We start from the raw sequence: 20,538 nt of genomic DNA on the forward strand, positions 1-20,538 counted from the left end.
ATATTGTCGTCCTTCGGCCTGTTATATCCCATGGAAATGTTTAGTTTTCACTACCGACGTAAAAAAAGCGTATATATCTCAGGATTGAACGTCTGCTGCTTTACTGAATGATTTCAGGGTGAACACCCGTGGCCACGCCCCCACAAGAGGACACGCCCCCACACAGAGCACATGCCCCAGAGGACGCGCCCCCACACATAGAGGGCACACCCCCACACAGAGCACATGCCCCAGAGGACACGCACACAGAGGACACGCACACACAGAGGGGCATGCCCCCAGAGGACACGCCGACACATAGAGGACGCACAGTCCAACCTCAGCCCTGGGGGTCGTCCCTCCCTCTGAGCGTGTCCTCCACTTCCAGCAGGAAACAAAAATGGAATAAAAGCCATTTGTCCATATTCTGAAAATGTATGAGGTCTGGTTTATACTCTTTAATAGTCCTGAAAGTGAAACAGAACTGAGTGACTAGGCCGTTTCTCCAGATGTCAGATGAACTCTGTAATGTGAGTCCACTACATCAAGCATTTGGAAACTGTCACCCCCGGAAATGTTCCTCCTGCCTCCCAAGAGAGCAAGTTACGTTTCTATTAAAGACAGGATTATGTCTTTCTTTCCTTCAAGGGGCCCTTTTATAAAACTGTGTGAACACGCACCCTTTGCTTTCATAGAAACGTTTATCATGAAAACGCCTAGTAGCCTGCAGCCCTGGAAAAACAGCATTCAAAAAGTAATTTATATGCTGACATTTACAGCACTGCTTCCTATAAAATATAATTTCCTTTGCTTAAACTGGAAAGTTGTAATGATTCTTTACTTCTGGTTGGTTCATGATGAAAACTCATTGTGTTCCTGTCACAGGCACACATTACTGTTTATGGGATTATACATCAACGTTGGGTTACAAAGCGTGTCCTGACACACACTCAGCTGTGTCCTGCCTAATCCTGTGTTAAGACAGTCTCTGCTGGAGGCCACCTTGAAACCCAAGTAACATGTATTATGACTGGTACTTTGCAGTATCACTTATTTTTTTTAAATTGTTCTGATCCTTCTGACAGGAATCAGTTAATCCTAGAATAAAGTGGCCTTTGGTAGGTTAAATATCATTATCTCTTTCTTGGTTACGTAAAATGGTACATGAGTGCTCAGTCATGTCCAACTCTTTGAGACCTCATGGACTGTAGCCAAAACTACGACCAACCCTAGACAGCATATTAAAAAGCAGAGACATTACTTTGCCAACAAAAGTCCATCTGAGCAAAGCTGTGGTTTTTCCAGTAGTCATGTATGGATGTGAGAGTTGGACCATAAAGAAAGCTGAGAGCTGAAGAATTGATGCTTTTGAACTGTGATGTTGGAGGAGACTCTTGAGTGTCCTTTGGACTGCAAGGAGATACAACCAGTCCATCCTAAAGGAAATCAGTCCTGAGTGTTTATTGGAAGGACTGATGTTGAAGCTGAAACTTCAATACTTTGGCCACCTGATGCGAAGAGCTGACTCTTTTGAAAAGACCCTGATGCTGGGAAAGATTGAGGGTGGGAGGAGAAGGGGATGACAGAGGATGAAATGGTTGGATGGCATCACCAACTCAAGGGACATGAGTTTGGGTGGACTCCGGGAGTTAGTGATGGACAGGGAGGCCTGGCGTGCTGCGGTTCATGGGGTCACAAAGAGTCGGACATGACTGAGCTACTGAACTGAACTGAGCTGGACTGTAGCCCACCATGCTCCTCTGTTCATGGGATTCTCAGCTGTGGGCAGAAATGCATATTCAATTACAGGACTCATACGGCCCCTTCATGGATCGCAGCTATACCAGCCTCTAAGGGGGAAGGAACGCTGTTTATTGGGAAAACTGGAAAAACACCAAAAGGCCAACTTAACTTTGCACAAGACAGAAATCCCCACCACCAGTAGAAGAAAAACTACCATCTCAGGAGAATCAGATGTTTAAAGGATTTTGGTTTGAGGAGAAATCAGTGAGTAGTAAGTTGGGGAAACAGGAAAGCGTGAGATGTGGGCATAAGTGAAGAGACGGCAGGAATATGTGATGGTCTTGAGAGGGGGAGAAATCTGTGATACTGGTTAATGTTTTCTAGAGACTGTTCTGACAGTCATCTATAAGACAGATATTGAAGAAAGGCTGGAAACGAATAATAATTAGGAGATAAATTGTATCAGGAAGGTGGCAATGGCCTGGACAGTGGGCAAGACCTGGACAGGTCCCCACGTCGCAGGTGAGGTTAGAACACCAGAGGACTTTGATTCCTCATGAACTGGATTTCTGAGAGGTAAACCGAGGCATGAAAAACGACCTCTCCTGACCTCAGGCTCGAACAGAAGGGCTGAGGGACAGGTGCTCTGAGGGTAGGGCCGTGGAGAGAAACAGCAGTGAAAGGATGAGATGATCATGGTTTGGAGGATGGTCCATTTCACGAAGCTGTCAGCCATCCCAGTGGTGGTGCCGGGCAGGCAGCCAAACATACAGCTCTGGTTTCTGGGGGTGGGGGGGTGGGGGCATCAGGTTGTGGGGTACCCAGGGTGGCCTCGGCACACGGATGGCAGGACACCCATGGGACTGACTGCGATCTCCAAGGGGGGAAGCTCCTCCTGCTTCATTCCCCGCCCCCACCCTGTGCTGGTTCTCTGCACACACAGTGCTCTGTTCCAGTGCTGCACGTGTGCGGTGTGATGCCCGCTGCTCTGCAAGGCCCAAGAGAGGCCGGCAGGCTCAGTGCCTACTGCCGTGTCAGTCTGTCTGCCTCCACGACTCCCTGGCAGCTCTCTGCACCATGCATGGGCTAGTCTCTCTGTTATCCTGGCCACGTGTTTACAGACTCCACATTGGGCTCTCGGAAGGCTGACATCAGGTGTGTCTAATGCAGTAACGTGTGCGCGAGTTCATGTTAATACATGAAAACATTGTATTATATAGAATGCACAGAAATAGATACATAGAGACTGTATAATATACACATACAATAGTCTATATTGTATATATACTCACATATATATATATATTTTTTTTTCCTTTGTATATGACATATTTGTTTATACTCTAGTGAGGTCTATGATAGTATCATATAGTAACTGTTCCCATAGTTAGACACAGTTTGATGAATGAATTAAAGTGTGCAAGTCGCTCAGTCATGTCTGAGTGTTTGCCAACCCATGGGCTATAGAGTCCATGGAATTCTCCAGGCCAGAATACTGGAGTGGGTAGCCTTTCCCTTCTCCAGGGGGATCTTGCCAATCCAGGGATTGAACCCAGGTCTCCTGCATTGCAGGTGGATTCTTTCCCAGCTGAGCCACCAGGGAAGCCCAAGAATACTGGATGAATGGATGTAGGATTGCATTTAAAGAAATTAATGAATGGTGGGTGCAGCCACTATGGAAAACAATATGAAAGTTCCTAAGAAAACTAAAAATAGGACTATTGTATGACCCAGCTACCCCATTTCTGGGCACGTATCCAGACAAAATTATAATCCAAAAAGGTACACGCACCTCTATGTTCATTGCAGCCAACACATGTGAAACAACCCCAAGGCCCACCAAGAGAGGAAGGGATAAAGAAGGTGTGGTACATATAGACAATGGAATATTACTCAGCCACGAAAAAGAATGAGACGATGCCATCTGCAGTGACATGGATGGGCCTAGCGATGATCATACTAAGCGCATTAAGTCTGACAGAGAAAGACTAATACTGTATGGTCTCACCCGTGGGATCTAAAATGACGCCAATGAACTTACCTATGAAACAGAAACAGCCTCACAGACGTTGAGGTAATCACCACAGACTGGTGATTACCAAGGGGGCCAGCGTTGGGGAGGGATGGAGTGGGAAGTTGGGGTTAGCAGATGTGAGCTTTGATATAGAGAATGGATAAGCAACAAGGTCCTATTGTGTATCACAGGGAACTATATTTAACATCCTGTGATAAACCATCATGGAGAAGAATATACTTTTTAAAATGTACATATATATACATAACTGAAATTACTTTGCTGTACAACAGAAAATTGCCACAACGTGGTCCATCAACTGCACTTCAATAAAAACCTTCTTTCAAAAAAAATCAATGAAGTTATTACATGCTCAGAAATGTTTCCATGAGAATTTTTACATAAAAGTTGTAGTGTACCCAGACTGATACACAGAAATAGTGGACTTTTCAAATCCATCTAATCTCCCAAAGGACCCATTTCTGAAGTAGGGAGGAAGCTCTTGTTTCGAGAACTCTTTTGAAAAACACCATTTCAAGTGGACCTGCTCCTTTGGATCCCCATTATCTTCCAGGTGGTACAAGATAATTAGGGTTTCCTTCCCAAATGGCTCAGTCAGTGGGTAAAGCAGCCGCCTGCCAATGCAGGAGACACAGGTTCCATCCCTGGGTAGGGAAGATCCCCCAGAGAAGGAAATGGCAACCCGCTCCAATACTCTTGCCTGGAGAATCCCATGGACAGAGGAGTCCATGCGGGTTCGCAGAGTTGGACATGACTGAGCATGCACACAAGCTCAAGGAATATGGTTATGGACTATCCCTGCATCTAACTCAGAGGAGGCAGCCTCAGTTCAGTTCAGTTCAGTCGCTCAGTCGTGTCCAACTCTTTGCGACCCCATGAACTGCAGCACACCAGGCCTCCCTGTGCATCACCAACTCCCGGAGTCCACCCAAACCCATGTCCATTGAGTCGGTGATGCCATCCAATCATCTCATCCTCTGTCGTCCCCTTCTCCTCCTGTCCTCAATCTTTCCCAGCAACAGGGTCTTTTCAAATGAGTCAGCTCTTCGAATCAGGTGGCCAAAGTATTGGAGTTTCAGCTTCAACCTACTCTTTCCTAAATTCTAGACGCTTGTCACACCGTCCTGGTTGGACCCAGGCCTGGAGCCATGATGAAAGGCAGACCTCGTGAGCCCGGGGCAGCAACACTTGCAGAGATGCCTGTGGCCTCTCCCAGGCTGACCCTCCATCAGCCCGGCCCCAGGAGCCTCCCCACGGCCCTACCCGCCACTCCCCAGCTGTCGGCAAAAGCCAGAAACACCACAGCATCCAACATTTGGCTCAGAGACGAGGGTCTCATATGCCGTTCCTCTCACTGTGCTAAGTTCATGGTCACAGACGAGCTTGGTAACACTGGCGCCTAGGATGTGGGCGTGGGGTGACGTGGTCACTGCTGCCAGTGCGGTACTGGGTAGCCTTCTGCAGGAATTGTGACCACTGTGTGAAACCCACAAAGAAAGGGGTTGAAAGCCTCAAATGCATGTTGCATTTGAAGAGGGAATTAACAGTTTCTGAGAGTTTAGCTACAAGGATCCTTCTCGAAGACCCGTACGCGTGTGTGAGGACCTGATCGTGTGAACACAAGCATTTGCTGGAATGGGACACCTTCTTAAGTGTCCACTGTGACACCACAAGTATCTGTGAAACAGATAAAAGTCGTACAGAAAACTCCAAGGCAGGGCTTCCCTGGTGGCTCAGTGGTAAAGAATCCGCCTGCCAAAGCAGGAGACACGGGTTCGCTCCCCGGTCCAGGAAGATCCCACGCGTCATGGAGCAGCTAAGCCCGGGTACCACAGCTAGTGAGCCCGTGTGTCCTAGAACCCGTGGTCTGTAACGAGGAAGCAGCTCAGTGAGAAGCCTGGGCACCATAACTAGGCAACAGTTCCTGCTTGCCGCTGCTAGAGAAAAGCCCTCACACAGCTATGAAGACCCAGCACAGACACATTAAAAAAAAAAAAAAACTATAAAGACATATTTGCATAAGGATCCTGAATCGTGTCAATATTGGCATCTGCTGGGATGAGACACCTTTTCTTCTGAAGTTTCTATTAGAATAAGGACCCTGAATCATGTCAATATCAGCATCTGCTAGAATAGGACACCTTTTCTTCTGAAGTTTCTATTACAAGAAGGACCCCGAATCATGTCAATATCAGCATCTGCTAGAATGAGATACCTTTTCTGCTGAAGTTTCCATTAGAATAAGGACCCTGAATCATGTCAATATTAGCATCAGCTAGAATGAGACACCATTTCTTCTGAAGTTTCCACTAGAATAAGGACCCTGAATCATGTCAATATCAGCATCTGCTAGATGAGACACCTTTTCTTCCGAAGTTTCCATTAGAATAAGGACCCTGAATCATGTCAATATCGGCATCTGCTAGTATGGGACATCTTTTCCTCTGAAGTTTCCATTATGATGCCAAAACACTGCACGCAGAATAGATGAAGACCGTGAGGAAGACGCCAAGGTAACACTTGCACACGTGCTGGTTCACAGGACACAGTCACACGCACGCTGGTAGGAAGACCTGCCCGGTGAAGACGGGAAGTGAGGGAAAGGAGCCGTGCACACTCACTGTTGTGGGCGGCATGTGCAGACGTGAACTGCAGGGACACCTTGGCGCTCTTGAGGCGTGTCTGGCCCCAGTAGGTGATGGCTTGCAGCTCCACAGTGTAGTCGCAGCCCAGCTGCAGCGGCTCCAGGGTCACCGAGTTCTGGGACTGCAGGAGGAGGGGAGACGAGACTGCGTCAGAAGCCGCCCGGACCCTGAGCCTCCCGCCAGGGGTCCCCGGTCCTCAGGGAGCCCACCAGCTCCCACCTGACCTCCGCCAGGACTAAGATCACGGAACCTTCTACATCTTTAGCAAAGCCAGTTGTGCCGTGGATCCAAATAAATGTCACACAAAAGCATCTTTTTCTTTTTTTTGGAAACTGTGTCACTAATCCCATTATTGGATGCTCTGCAGTTATGTGATGATGAACAACTCACTCCTAGAACTCACAGTTCTAGGACTGTATGTGTGTTTGAATTCTGTGCTATTGGCAGGATGTGTGTGTGTGTGTGTGTGTGTGTGTGTATCCTGTGCCTTTTGTGGGATGTGTGTTTGTGTGCGTGTGAATCGTGTGCCGTTGGCAGGATATATGTGCGTCTCTGTGTGTGTGTCCCTCACTCCCTCCTGGACGGCAGCTCACAGAGACAATGAGCGCCCTTTATAACAGACTAGCAGAGAGTCACAGCAGCCCACACCTGGAGAGACCCAGCGAACGGACATTCACTGTATTTCCTCAGTGTGGATCCTCCGTCTTCTATGAGAAAACTTCCTGCAAAAGTTGTTAAGAATCGACTTGACAGAATGCTTTTAAAAGTATGTTTTTATGGCTTGCGGGTATGATAATAAGGTCCCTTACAAGAACTGGGAATTGAGAGAAATAAGCTTGTGGTCTTAGAATTCAAACATCTGTCAAAAGATAGTACATGGGCAGTTCCGCGGTAGTACACTGGCCAGGATTTGGTGCTTTCAGTGTTGGGGCCAGGGTTCAATTCCCTGTGGAGGAACACATACAGCAAATGGAACAGGACACACACACGCGCACACACACACACGCACACACACACATACACAATGGAACAGGATGCATACACACACCATGCACACACACACCCAGCAAATGGAACAGGATACACATGGCACAGGCTTCACACACACACACAATCCTAGAAGTGGAACAAAAAACACACACACATACACACACACACACACACAATGGAACAGGACACACACACCCCCCGTGCAAATGACACAGGGTACATATACACACACATCCTGCAAATAGCACAGGATACACATGGCACAGGCTTCACACACACACACAATCCTAGAACTGGAACAAAACACACACACACACACACACACACACACCCTGCAAATCACACAGGACACACACACAGACACACACAGACACACACACCCTTCAAATGGCACACGATTCAAACACACACAATCCTAGACCTGGCACAAAATACACATACACACACATTCCCTGCAAACTGCACAGGATACACACACAAACACACACGCCCATCCTGCAAAAGGCACAGGATACACACACACACACACACACACACACACACATGCTGCCAATGGCACACGATTCAAACACACACACGATCCTAGAACTGGCACAAAATACACACACACATACCCTGCAAACTGCACAGGATACACAGACAAGCACACACCCATTTTGCAAAGGGCACAGGATACACACACACAAACACATCCTGCCAGCAGCACATGATTCTAACACATACACAATCCTACAACTGGCATAAAACACACACACACACACATATATATCCTACAGATGGCACAGAATACACACACACATGCTGCAAATGGTTAAAGACACACACACAGACAGCAAATAGCACAAAATACACACAGACACACATCTTGCAAATGGCCCTAACACACACACACACTCATACACAAACATCCTGCAAAAGGCACAAGATTCACACACACAAATACACACATATCCTGCAAGTGATACAGGATACACACACACACACACACATCTTACAAATGGCACAGCACACACACACACACACACACACACCCTGCAAATGGTAGAGAATACACAGGCATACCCTGCAATGGTGAGGAAACACACACACTCTGCAAATGGTGCAGGATACACACACACACACACACACACACACACACACACACTGCAACTCACAGGACATACACACACAAACATCCTGCAAATGACACAGAACTCACACACACACACCCTGCAAATGGCATAGGATACACACACAGACATCCTGCAGATGCACAAAATACACACACACACACACACACACACACACACACACAATCTCCTTTTAGTCTGCTGCTGCTAAGTTGCTTCAGTTGTGTCCGACTCTGTGCGACCCTAGAGACGGCAGCCCGCCAGGCTCCTCCGTCCCTGGGATTCTCCAGGGAAGAACACTGGAGCAGGTTGCCATTTCCTTCTCCAATGCATGAAAGGGAAAAGTGAGAGTGAAGTCGCTTAGTCGTGTCCGACTCTTAGCGACCCCATGGACTGCAGCCTTCCAGGCTCCTCTATCCATGGGATTTTCCAGGCAAGAGTACTGGAGTGGGGTGCCACTGGGGCCACCTGATACCACATGTACTATATATACATTATACGTACACTATACATGTATATATTTCATCATGTCACATTCTGATTTCCATTTCTGTGATTTCCCACCTTTATCTCCTTCGGCACTTTCTATGAGATGAGCACACATCATCAATTATCACTTGTTGCAGAGCTGTACGAAATAAAACCTGCAACTGTCAGAAAGTTTCTTATAAATAAAACAGCATTGCAGCTGGATATCAGTGATATGTACTGGTAGAGACGTGTTTTACAATCCTCGATGGCACAAATACAGGAATGTTCATTTTAAAAAAATTGTTGCCGTCTTTTAAAAGCTCTTTTCAACATTAGTTTGTGCAATTCAATTGTATAAATTAGAGAGGAAGTTGTTCATTTATGTTTTATAACAACAAGATAAAAAAGTGTGTAATAAAAAGACATTTTTTTTATACATTAAGCATATGTCACACCAGGCAGAATGTTCAGTGTTATGGAGATCTCATTGCAAGAAATGTTTTGGTGAAGATTTTATTTCTTGGTATGTGGACAATAAGCCATCCCACATCCTTTTAATCCAAGAGAAACATATATCATCAAACATACATCTTGTAAACTGTGTGCAGTTCTAGCAATGACATTACAGATAGGAGCACCTTACAATACACAACAGAAAAAGTAAAAACTTTTAACTCCTCAATTCAGAAGGATCGCTTAAAAAAAAAAGCAAACCTTAATATCAAGGATATTTTGAATTGTACCATTTTCAGTGGCTAGACATAGCATATTAAAAAGCAGAGATATTACTTTGCCAGCAAAGGTCCGTCTAGTCAAGGCTATGGTTTTTCCAGTGGTCATGTATGGATGTGAGAGTTGGACTGTGAAGAAGGCTGAGCGCCAAAGAATTGATGCTTTTGAACTGTGGTGTTGGAGAAGACTCTAGCGAGTCTCTTGGACTGCAAGGAGATTCAACCAGTCCATCCTAAAGGAGACCAATCCTGGGTGTTCTTTGGAAGGACTGATGCTGAGGCTGAAACTCCAGTACTCTGGCCACCTGATGCAAAGAGTTGACTCACTGGAAAAGACCCCGATGCTGGGAGGGATTGGGGGCAGGAAGAGAAGGGGACGACAGAGGATGAGATGGCTGGATGGCATCACTGACTTGATGTCCATGAGTTTGGGTGAACCCCGGGAGTTGGTGATGGACAGGGAGGCCTGGCATGCTGCCTTTCATGGGGTCGCAAAGAGTCGGACATGACTGAGTGACTGAACTGAACTGAGGCAGGTAAGATGGACATCATTCCAGTCCCTTTGATTTCTAGAGTTTGTGCTGGCCCTTTGGATATGAGTAAGTCAACAGACGACATTCAAGTGTTCTCAGCCTGAAATGTCCGAGGCTGATTGGCTGGTGTGGTCCTCTGATCACAGACTCTCCTTGGCCAGAGGGAAGCGATGGGAATTCATTCCTCATCCACCCCTCTTCTGGGCTCATTGGAGGCTGCTCTTAAATGGGGCACCTTGAGTTCAACGCCCCCACGAGACACCAGGCCCCCTCCCCGGAATGGGCACTTACCCCATCCGTGGTCTTCCTCCTCTTCTTCTTGGTCGGCACAAGGGACTTGCCGTTGACTGTCCAGCTCCAGAAGACTTTGTAGTGGTGCACCGGGATGTCTGGTTCCTCGGGGACATCCCACGCGATGGTCACAGCCACACTTCCGTCACTGTGGACGGTGGAGTTCACCAGCCGGAGGTTGGCTGGGGCCGGGGGTGCAGATGGATCTGAAATCGCAGGAGACAGAGTTCAGTTTTGAGGATGACCACAAATGCACCATCGACTCCATGGATAGGAGTTTGAGCAAACTCTGGGAGACCATGAAGGACAGGGGAGCGTGGCATGCTGCCATCTGTGGGGTCGCAGAGAGTCAGACTCGACTGAGCGACTGAACAACAACCATGGAAGCGCCATTTCTGCTCATGTGATGACTACAGGGTCAATGCAGGAACACTGCCCTTTATATGTAGGATACTTGAAAACAAGCACTTCAGTTCAGTTGCTCAGTCATGTCCAACTCTTTGCGACGCCACGGACTGCAGCACGCCAGGCCTCCCCAAACTCATGTCCATCGAGTGGATGATGCCATCCAAGCATCTCATCCTCTTTCGTCCCCTTCTCCTCCTGCTTTCAATCTTTCCCAGCATTCAGAAACACTTTTTCAGCCTCAAATTGAAATACAGTCTACAGAAAAGTAGTCAAAGTGAAAATTGCTCAGTAGTGTCTGACTCTTTGCAACCCTATATTCTCCAGGCCAGAGTGGGTAGCCTTTCCCGTCTCCAGGGGATCTTCCAAACACAGGGACTGAACCGGGGTCTCCTGCATTGTAGGCAGATTCTTTACCAACGGAGCCACCAGGGAAGTCCACAGAATGGTAAGACACGTGCATTGGACCATGTTTGTAATCTAGACAGTTTCATACCACGGCAACCCTGCCCAATTTCCACAGTCCTGAAACTGACAAAATTCTGTAAAACACCGTCAAATTCCATTTAGGTTGGGTGACATTAAACACATCAGCAATGGTGAAACACCTGTGAAAATTCTGAAAAGAGAAAACAGAAATCCGGGGCCTGCTCATACAAATAAGTGTTCATCTGAGTGGACCTGGAGCTGAACATCCTTGAGTCCAAAGTTTAGAGCCACATGGAGACATCAGCAAAAACAAACCATTTTTTGTTTAATCCACATTACAAATGGGATGACAGATGGCTAATATGTTTGTCATTTCACCGTTTCTCGTCTGTTGCATAAACCGAGACCTTCTCAGCCGTTGAGAGAGACCAGGTCCTGGAACACCCCACCCGCCGGCCCCCGCCCCCGACAAATCTCCATTTGAGATATGTATACGAAAATGACTAAGCATGTGTGAACTTGGGGGTCTTTCCCTCATTTTTTGCCACGTGTGTATGTGCACACTCAGTCACTTCAGTCGTGTCTGACTCTTTGTCACCCTATAGACTGTAGCCCGCCAGGCTCCTCTGTCCATGGGATTCTCCAGGCAAGGATACTGGAGCGGGTAGCCTTTTCCTTCTCCAGGGGATCTTCCAGACCCAGGGATCAAACCCGAGTCGCTTATGTGCCTCCTGCATTTAGAGATGGGTTCTTTACCACTAGCGCCACCTGGGAAGCCCCAGAAATTGAGCAACTATAGATGCCGCTCACCACACAGGACTTACAGATGGTTTTGCATCAAGACGCCTGCCCAATAGTTCTAACACCATCTGCATCAGAGGAGCAAAGACGAAAACTCGATATACATGAGGAAGACTGGGCGAAAATACCCGTGTTTTTATTCTCAGGATGCTTTGCATTTTTGGAATGATGGAAACATGAATTATTGTTTTCTTAAATCTGTTGCTTTCCTGTACGATAGCTAAGTTCTGGAGGTTTGTGGGCTATTATTATTATTTTTTTAAGTTTTGTAATTGCGTTTCTAGGCTAATCACTAATCCAAAGCACATTATATGATTTTTTTTGTGACCAAGTGGTTTTCAAACAATCAACATTAGGAACCCTCCAGGAGCGCCCAAGACTTATGCTGAGATAATGCGCTTTCAGTGAGTCCTGGGAGGGCCCAGAAATATATTCATGTGAAATATGTTTTATATAAAATAACTGTTGTTGTTTAGTCGCTCAGCCATGTCTGACTCTCTGCAACCCCAAGGACTGTAGCCCGCCAGGCTCCTCTGTCCATGGGATTCTCCAGGCAAGAATACTGGAGTGGGTTGCCATTCCCTTCTCCAGGGGAATATTCCTGACCCAACCGAACCTGTGTCTCCTGCCTGGGCAGACAGATTCTTTACCACTGAGCCAGTTGGGACCTACTTTGCCAACACCAGAGTCTTGGCCCCTCCAGCACCTACTCCCCACCACAGACACCCCATCTCAGGAAATGCACAGTCCTCCTTCCCACGGCTCCTTCCCCAAACTTCGAGGCTGTATCCTTCCTGAGCTCTCACTGAACAGCTCCTGTGGGCATATCAATACTACAGAGTCTATCTGGAATCCCACTGTCTCTATCAGAATAACACCCTGGGCCCATTTCACCTTTCTCTCTCCCTGATTATTGAGAAGGCCTGTCTGAGTCTTCCTCAGTATGGCAGCTGGTGAATCGTTTTTTGTTTTTTTTTTTGGTTTCCCTGGTAGCTCAGCTGGTAAAGAATCCACCTGCAATGCAGGAGACCTCGGTTCAATTTCTGGGTTGGGAAGATCCGCTGGAGAAGGGATAGGCTTACCTACTCCAGTATTCTTGGGCTTCCCTGGTGACTCAGACACTAAGGAATCCACCTGCAATGCAGGAGACCTCAGTTCGATCCCCGGGTCAGGAAGATCCCCTGGAGAAGGGAATGGCTACCCACTCCAGTATGCTGTTATTTTTGTTTATGTTTCATTTTATTTTGCTTTTAAATTTATTAGTATTTCTTTGGCCATGCCGGGTCTTCATTCCAGCAGGTGGTATCTTTAGCTGGCACATGGGAACTCTTGGTTGTGGCAGGTGGTACCCAGTTCCCCAAGCGGGATTGAACCTGGGTCCCCTGTGTTGGGCACACAGAGTCCTAGCTACTGGACCACCAGGGAAGTCCCAGCTGGTGATTCTTCATGACACAAGTTCAGGAGCTCTCACTGCCCACCCCCCACCAAAAAAGAGCTGGCAGTCTCCCCAGAGCCCTGTGCCTTCCTTCCATGCATAACATCCTGAGTCTGCTCTCCTGTCCCTGCTCCTCCTGCTGTTCTGGCCACGCTGGTTCCCAGCTTACTTCTTGGAGATGAAACCAGGAGCTACCGAGGCTCTTCCAATGGTCGCTGAGCCTCAACACCTGCCCCCAGGGAGTCCTGACCTGACTGTTCACCTACTGCGGGTTGACCAGATGTCTCGCTATCCAAGTCCATTATATGTGTTCTCCTCCTCTCACTGGCAGAGTATTGTCACCATTTCCTCCTGCCTTCGTGTTCTCTGAGGCCCTTAGAACCAAATCTGTGGCGTGATTCACTCCTAAACCTACGGCAAGTCACTGCAGATCCTTCTCAGAGGAAGCTAGTCTTCAAGCTCATCACTGCTTTGAAGCAAAAGAAAAATTAAAACGTGTAAGGATAATCACAGGCATTCACATTTTCAATGATGCACCTGGATGTCCATGTGCTGAAAATACACGGTTATGCTTCCAGAAATCCGAAGTTCACAGGAAGAGAGCAAAATCATCTACATTTCTAAAGAAAATTCCCAGTTTAGGAAAGTCAACTGGTGGTGTTTCATCATTTCCTTAATCTACTTCATTCATTCTATCATTACTCACCGCCCTGGAAAAATATCTCATGCCTTACATGTGATTGCAATAGTCCAGGATAACATCACCTAGTTTGTGAAACAGGAGACAACCTAACTGATGAAACAGCACTAGGAAATAATGCCTTTAAATAAACTGATAGTATTTGGCTCAAATTTTCTTCCCTGGTGGCTCAAAGAGTAAAGAATCTGCCTGCAATGCGGGAGACCTGGGTCTGATCCCTGGGTAAGGAATATCCCCCTGGAGAAGGGAATTAACCCACTCCAGTATTCTTGCCTGGAGAATCCCATGGACAGAGGAGCCTGGTGGGCTACAGTCAATGGGGTCGCAAAGAGCTGGACACGACTGAGCGGCTAATTCTTTCACTTTCACATTTTCTTAAACATAAGGCCCATTTCAGTGTTCAGGATACCAAGATGGCATATTCCCATAACGAAGATAAGACACTCCAATCTCTTCCTTCCCCCCACCCCCAAATAATCACTTTAAAATTACAGAGCCAAGAGGGAATAGCAGAGACGATGTGTTTATCAGCCCCAATTAGTCTCTGTAAACCAGCTTTTTGTTTATCTGTTTAGTCACGGAAGACCTCAGATGAGTCTGTCCAACATGTCTAAGCTGAAGGATCTCAATCAGTCCCAACAAATCCCCACACTGCAGCCATCCATGGCCTTGTGAAGTGGTTCCCTACATTGTGAAATGAAGTATATTTACTTTGTTGAGAGGTACAAAATCTTTTCTTTCAATTTACATAATGTTTCGATTATATGAAAACTTTGAAATGCAGTTGGAAGTTTGTGGAAAACAATTATATGCATATAGCTGACACCACATTATGATAAAGCCTCAAAGGATTCTATAAGCTACTTGTTTGGTCTTTTTGTTTGTTTGTTTTCTAAACTGGTAAGGATCTTTCAATCTTTTAACCCATAGGGTTGAATAGGTGAAGTGGCCTGCCCGAGGTCATTCAGGTAACTGGTGGCAGTCAGAAGTGAGAAAGACAGGGAGGGGAGACAGAGGGGCTGAGATTCTCACACTTCTGCTCGTCTGCATTTATTACTCTGTAATAACGTTATGGTTCCCGGAGGAATGGTTGGGGAAGGGGTAGTTAGGGAGTTTGGGATGGACATGGACACACTGCTGTATTTAACATGGAGAACCAACAAGGACCTGCTGTCCAGCACACGGGACTCTGCTCAATACTCTGTAATAACCTCATGGTTACCAGGTGGAAGGTTGGGGGACGGGATAGTTATGGAGTTTGGGATGGACATGGACACACGGCTGTATTTAACATGGAGAACCAACAAGGACCTGCTGGACAGCACAGGGAACTCTGCTCAGTGTCATGTGGCAGCCTGGATGGGAGGGGAGTTCGCGGGAGAATGGATACATGTACATGTACGGCTGAGTCTCTTCACTATCTAGCTGAAACTATCACAATATTGTTAATAAGCTCTACCCCAATACAAAGTAAAAAGCACTTTTTTAAAAGAGCAGCCATAGACTCATTACAAAAGACCCCAATGCTGGGAAAGATTGAAGGCAGGAGGAGAAGGCAGTGACAGAGAATGAGATGGTTGGACGGCTTCATGACTCAACGGACGTGAGTTTGAGCAAAGTCCACGAAACAGTGCAGGAGAGGGAAGCCTGGCGCGCTGCAGCCCATGGGGTCGCAAACAGCTGGACACAACTGAATGACTGGACAAAAACAACAAAAAAAATTGACAACACGGCAACAAATGAGCGTGGCTCTGTGCTAATGAAACGCTATTTGCAGAAACAAGGAGCAGGCCAAACATGGCCCATGGGCCACAGAGTGCCAACCCCGAGTCAGTCTTTCTAAAGCCATGACACCATTTAGTCTCTGGAACTGGACATAAAAGTGTTAGTCGCTCAGTCATGTCCACTTCTTTGCAACCCCGTAGACTGTAGCCCCCCAGGCTCCTCTGTCCATGGGATTCTCCAGGCAAGAACACTGGAGTGGGCTGCCATTTCCTTCTCCAAGGGATCTTCCCAACCCAGGGATCAAACCCAGGGTCTCATAAGTGGTGCTTATTTCTAATGAGCTTATGGCTGTATTTTGTTTTTGAAATGTTGGCACCGTGTTCCCATTTTACAGATGAGGAAACTGAGGATCAGCGTTTCATTCACTAGTTGGGGAGTGTAGCATGAGAGGGCCAGAGTCACATCACAAGATGAGAGTTTTCTTGAGGCTTACATGAGAGCATTTCCCCCTATCCCACTTCTCTTTCTGCCTCACCCACTCCCTCTTTACAACCTTCCCAGTCGTCTACAGAAACCCATCTCACGGGGCAGGAAGCAAACACACCCTCAGAGATGAATGGAACAGGAAGGCCATGTTAGCTCCTTTTACAATCTGCGTGATTTCCAGGGCAAGATATATTCAGTATTTAGCAGGACTATCCAAATTCAGCCTTGAAAACAGTTCCTTTATTAACAACTCTATGTAGTGCTTTTGGAAAAGGAAGATGGAACACTTGGATTTCAGAAGAAAGATTTATGGTTTCCTCTCTGAACCTCATGATTAATTCCACGCGCAAAAAGTAACAGGCACAATGATGGAACAATCCAGCGCCTATGATGCAGAAAATGCCAAATGAAACCACTTGTCACCCCTGGAGAAATGCAGGTCTGTTATCGCACTGACATGAAACCCCATGAGAAAGGAGCCCTTGCTCTGTCCTGCCCGGGGAGAAAAGCCATCATCTGTGAGGCAGGCACCTCAAGGTGTCCCGACAATGCTAATGGTTACATACAGAAACCCACCTCCACATTTGCACAGAAAGCCAGCGTGCAAATTGCAACAAAGAGAGAGACCTTTAGATGGCCATACTGCAGAAGGCAAGCTTCATATAATATCACTTACATGTGGAACCTAAAGAATTGATGCTTTCAAATTGTGGTGCTAGAGAAGACTCTTGAGAGTCCCTTGGACAGCAAGGAGATCAAACCAGTCCATCCTAAAGGAAATCAACTCTGATTATTCATTGGAAGGACTGATGCTGAAGCGGAAGCTTCAATACTTTGGCCCCTTGATATGAGGAGCTGACTCATTAGAAAAGAGCCTGATGATGGGAAAGATCGAAGGCAGGAGGAGAAGGGGACAACAGAGGATGAGATGGTTGGATAGCATCACTGATGCAATGGACATGGGTTTAAGCAAACAGTAGGAGATGGTGATGGACAGGGAGGCCTAGCGTGGTGCAGTCCATGGAGTCACAAATAGATGGACACGACTTAGCGACTGAGCAATAACCACAACCCTTAGCTGCATCCTGCATGAATCAGCTTCAGCCGCTTAGCGGGCCTGTGTCTTCAGTGAAGACACTAGTACCTACCACGAATTCTAGGTGTGTGTTTTTTGCTTCAGGCGTGCACTCTGCAATGCTGAATGCTGGGCACATTTGTCAAACCAAGAAACAGAATGATTTAATGGTGAGTGTGGGGATTGCCCAAACGGTGCACCTTCATTCAACGAAAGACCATTTCAACTGACAGGCACAGGGCTAATCCAAGACCCGAGGGGTGTTCAGATATGCAGGAAGGGCTGGGGCGACATGGCCCTGCTATCTCCCCAGGATACATGCCTCTTTGGAGGTTGGCAGCCACGGTCACGGGACCTCTGCCCAGGTCCCACCCAGCTCCAAAGGGGATTTGTCCTGTGCAACGCAGAGGCTGGGCACTGCTGTGCCTCGTGTGTGCACAAGCCGTGTTGATCTGAGAGTGCCAGACCACAGGCAGGCAACGGGGCCAGTGGGAACACGGTGTGACCACACACACCTGGACCACATGTGAACTGGGAAAGTCAAGGCGGAGACTTCCCGAGCCCCGCTCGGATCCTCGCCTCTGAACCCGCCACTGACTATTTATTCACGTGGCCTCTCTAGATCATTGGACCACAGGGAGACAGGCCTCATTCGAGAAAGGTCTCATGTCTCTGTTTGCTATTTCTCTTTCCAGCTTGCTTAGTGTATTCACCTGGGAGCGGGGTGTGCGGGATATACCTTTCTTAAAAGGGCCTTTTAAAAGAAAGAGTTAAAAAAAAAAATAATCTACAACACAGGGGACTTCCCCAGTGATCCAGAGTCTAAGACTCCACACGCCTGGTGCAGGGGACCCGGCTTCAATCTCTGGTCAGGGAACTGGACCCCACAGGGTACAGTGAAGACTGAAGGGTCCGCCTGTCACAGCTAAGACCTAGTGCAGGCAATTAAAAAGAAAAAAAGTCTGCAATAAACACTGGAACGGCATCCAAATATTTAAATTTTTTTGGCTGCAAATTTTCCAGTGAGACCTGTGATTATCTCGGTAAAGGTGTGGCAATATCATTCTAGCAACATATAGACAGACTAGCTGACACTTATAAGAGTGTGTGTGGGCTCAGTCACGTCTGGCACTTTCGCGACCCCACGGACTGTAGCCCACCAGGCTCCTCTGTCCATGGGATTCTCCAGGCAAGAATACTGCGTTGGGTTGCCATTTCCTCCTCCAGGGCATCTTCCCATCCCAGGGATCAAACCTGCATCTTCTGCATTGGCTGGCGGGTCCTTTACCACTGAGCCACCTGGACATCCTAAATGGAAAGCAATTGCAATTTATAGCAGCCAGTGCAAACCTTCCCATCTTGAAAGACAGGATGGATGTTACACACCTCACATTATTCATTAACATCACAATGCCTGCCTAAACGGAGGTGGAGTGACCTCCTGTGGACGACGATACCTGCTGATTAGTCAGTGAGTAACCTCACTCATCTCCCATGAAAACGGAGCTTGCTGATTAGCCAGGCTGACATCTCATTAATTCAGAACGCGCAAGACAACTGGAGATGTAAACACAGAGCTATTCTCAATATCCGGCCCAATCATGCCCTTGCAGAATCACAGCCTAAACCAACCACAAGTGGAAAACTGAGTATCCATCACACCCACAGAGGTTTTAGAACAGCAGTGAAATGAGAAGGGAAGAAAGCGACAGCCACGACACAGTGACTCAGGACGGATTTAAACTCCGCCTGCTGTGAAACAGGAGGTGAATGACACGCATCAGAGCCACTCTTTTCAAGAAACCTGCATCATCTGATGTGGCAAACACGAAAGCCTTCTCTCCAAAAAAATTTAAAGTGAATGGTGCTTGATGCATAAGATGTGGAGAGACCCAGGCAGTGGAAGCTGATTCTAGACAACGGCCTGTTCCAAGCTGAGAAAACATCATCGTGATGACAGTTTCCGGAGCCTCGCAGAGGTCAAATCCCAGGGATCCTCCCAGCCGTGAATTCATGCAGCTCCTTCAGAGGCATCTGGTCCCATTCGCTCAGCACAGCAAAGCCACGTGCTGGCCAAACACACCCATACCAGCCTGGAGACACCACGGATGTGTCCCCCACCCCCCTGACCTTCCATCGCGAGGTGGGTGGGTCGGCGGGCGGGCGGGCGGCAAGCACCACTGACCTTTGGAGGAGCGGAAGTGCTTGCTGGGGGCGGTGAAGCCTCGGGTCCCGTGCACGTTCACGGCCGCCACCCGGAACTGGTACCACCTGCTGGGCCGGACGTCCGTCAGCTGCACCCGCTCGTCCGTGGTCTGAGGGGGAGAGGCACACAGAAGCCTGTTACCCTGATGTGCCCGCTGTGTATGCTTTGTAAACACACGCTTGACTCATCAGCGGACTTGACACAGTCCCGCCCTCCCCCTGCCCTCCTGGGTGAGGACGGGCAACCCTGCTGGGTTCCAGGGAGGGCTGTCAGGACCAGGGAATTCCCAGGGGAGGTTCCAGTGGCTCCATGCCACTCACGGGTATTTATTCCCAAAGACTCGGATGGCTCTGTGGAAGTCAAAATCTCATGATTGAATGCACAGGCTGGTTTTTACCTCTGATGACTACATACAGTTTTGGAGGGTTTTCATTAATGCAGTATACACAAGAACGAATAATGGGCTTCCCCTGTGGGTCAGATGGTCAAGAATCTGCAATGCGGGAGACCCAGGTTTGATCCCTGGGTCGGGAAGATCCCCTGGAGAAGGGAATGGCAACCCACTCCAGTATCCTTGCCTGGAAAATCCCAAGGACAGAGGAGCCTGATGGGCTACAGTCCGTGGGGTTGCAGAGAGTCGGACAGGACTGAGCAACTGTCACTTCACTTCATGAATGAATAAATATATGAAGCAATCATTACATTACAGAGAACATGAAATCATCTATAGATGACAGAAGGAAAATGCC

General features: G+C 47.6%; 1 protein-coding gene across 1 annotated transcript in view; it reads right to left on the reverse strand.

The window, feature by feature from the left end:
• The window catches only part of ANOS1 (anosmin 1), a 210,844-nt gene that overhangs the window by 28,224 nt on the left and 162,082 nt on the right, over positions 1 to 20,538 (reverse strand). The window contains exons 6-8 of the mRNA XM_005228535.3: positions 19,769 to 19,898; positions 10,528 to 10,733; positions 6,379 to 6,523 (exon numbers count right to left, since the gene is read on the reverse strand). Coding sequence (XP_005228592.2) covers positions 6,379 to 6,523; positions 10,528 to 10,733; positions 19,769 to 19,898 — 481 coding nt within the window. The remainder of the gene's footprint in view (positions 1 to 6,378; positions 6,524 to 10,527; positions 10,734 to 19,768; positions 19,899 to 20,538) is intronic.

The sequence above is a fragment of the Bos taurus genome, chromosome Y, assembly GCF_002263795.3.
Source record: "Bos taurus isolate L1 Dominette 01449 registration number 42190680 breed Hereford chromosome Y, ARS-UCD2.0, whole genome shotgun sequence".
NCBI classification, from domain to species: domain Eukaryota; kingdom Metazoa; phylum Chordata; class Mammalia; order Artiodactyla; family Bovidae; genus Bos; species Bos taurus.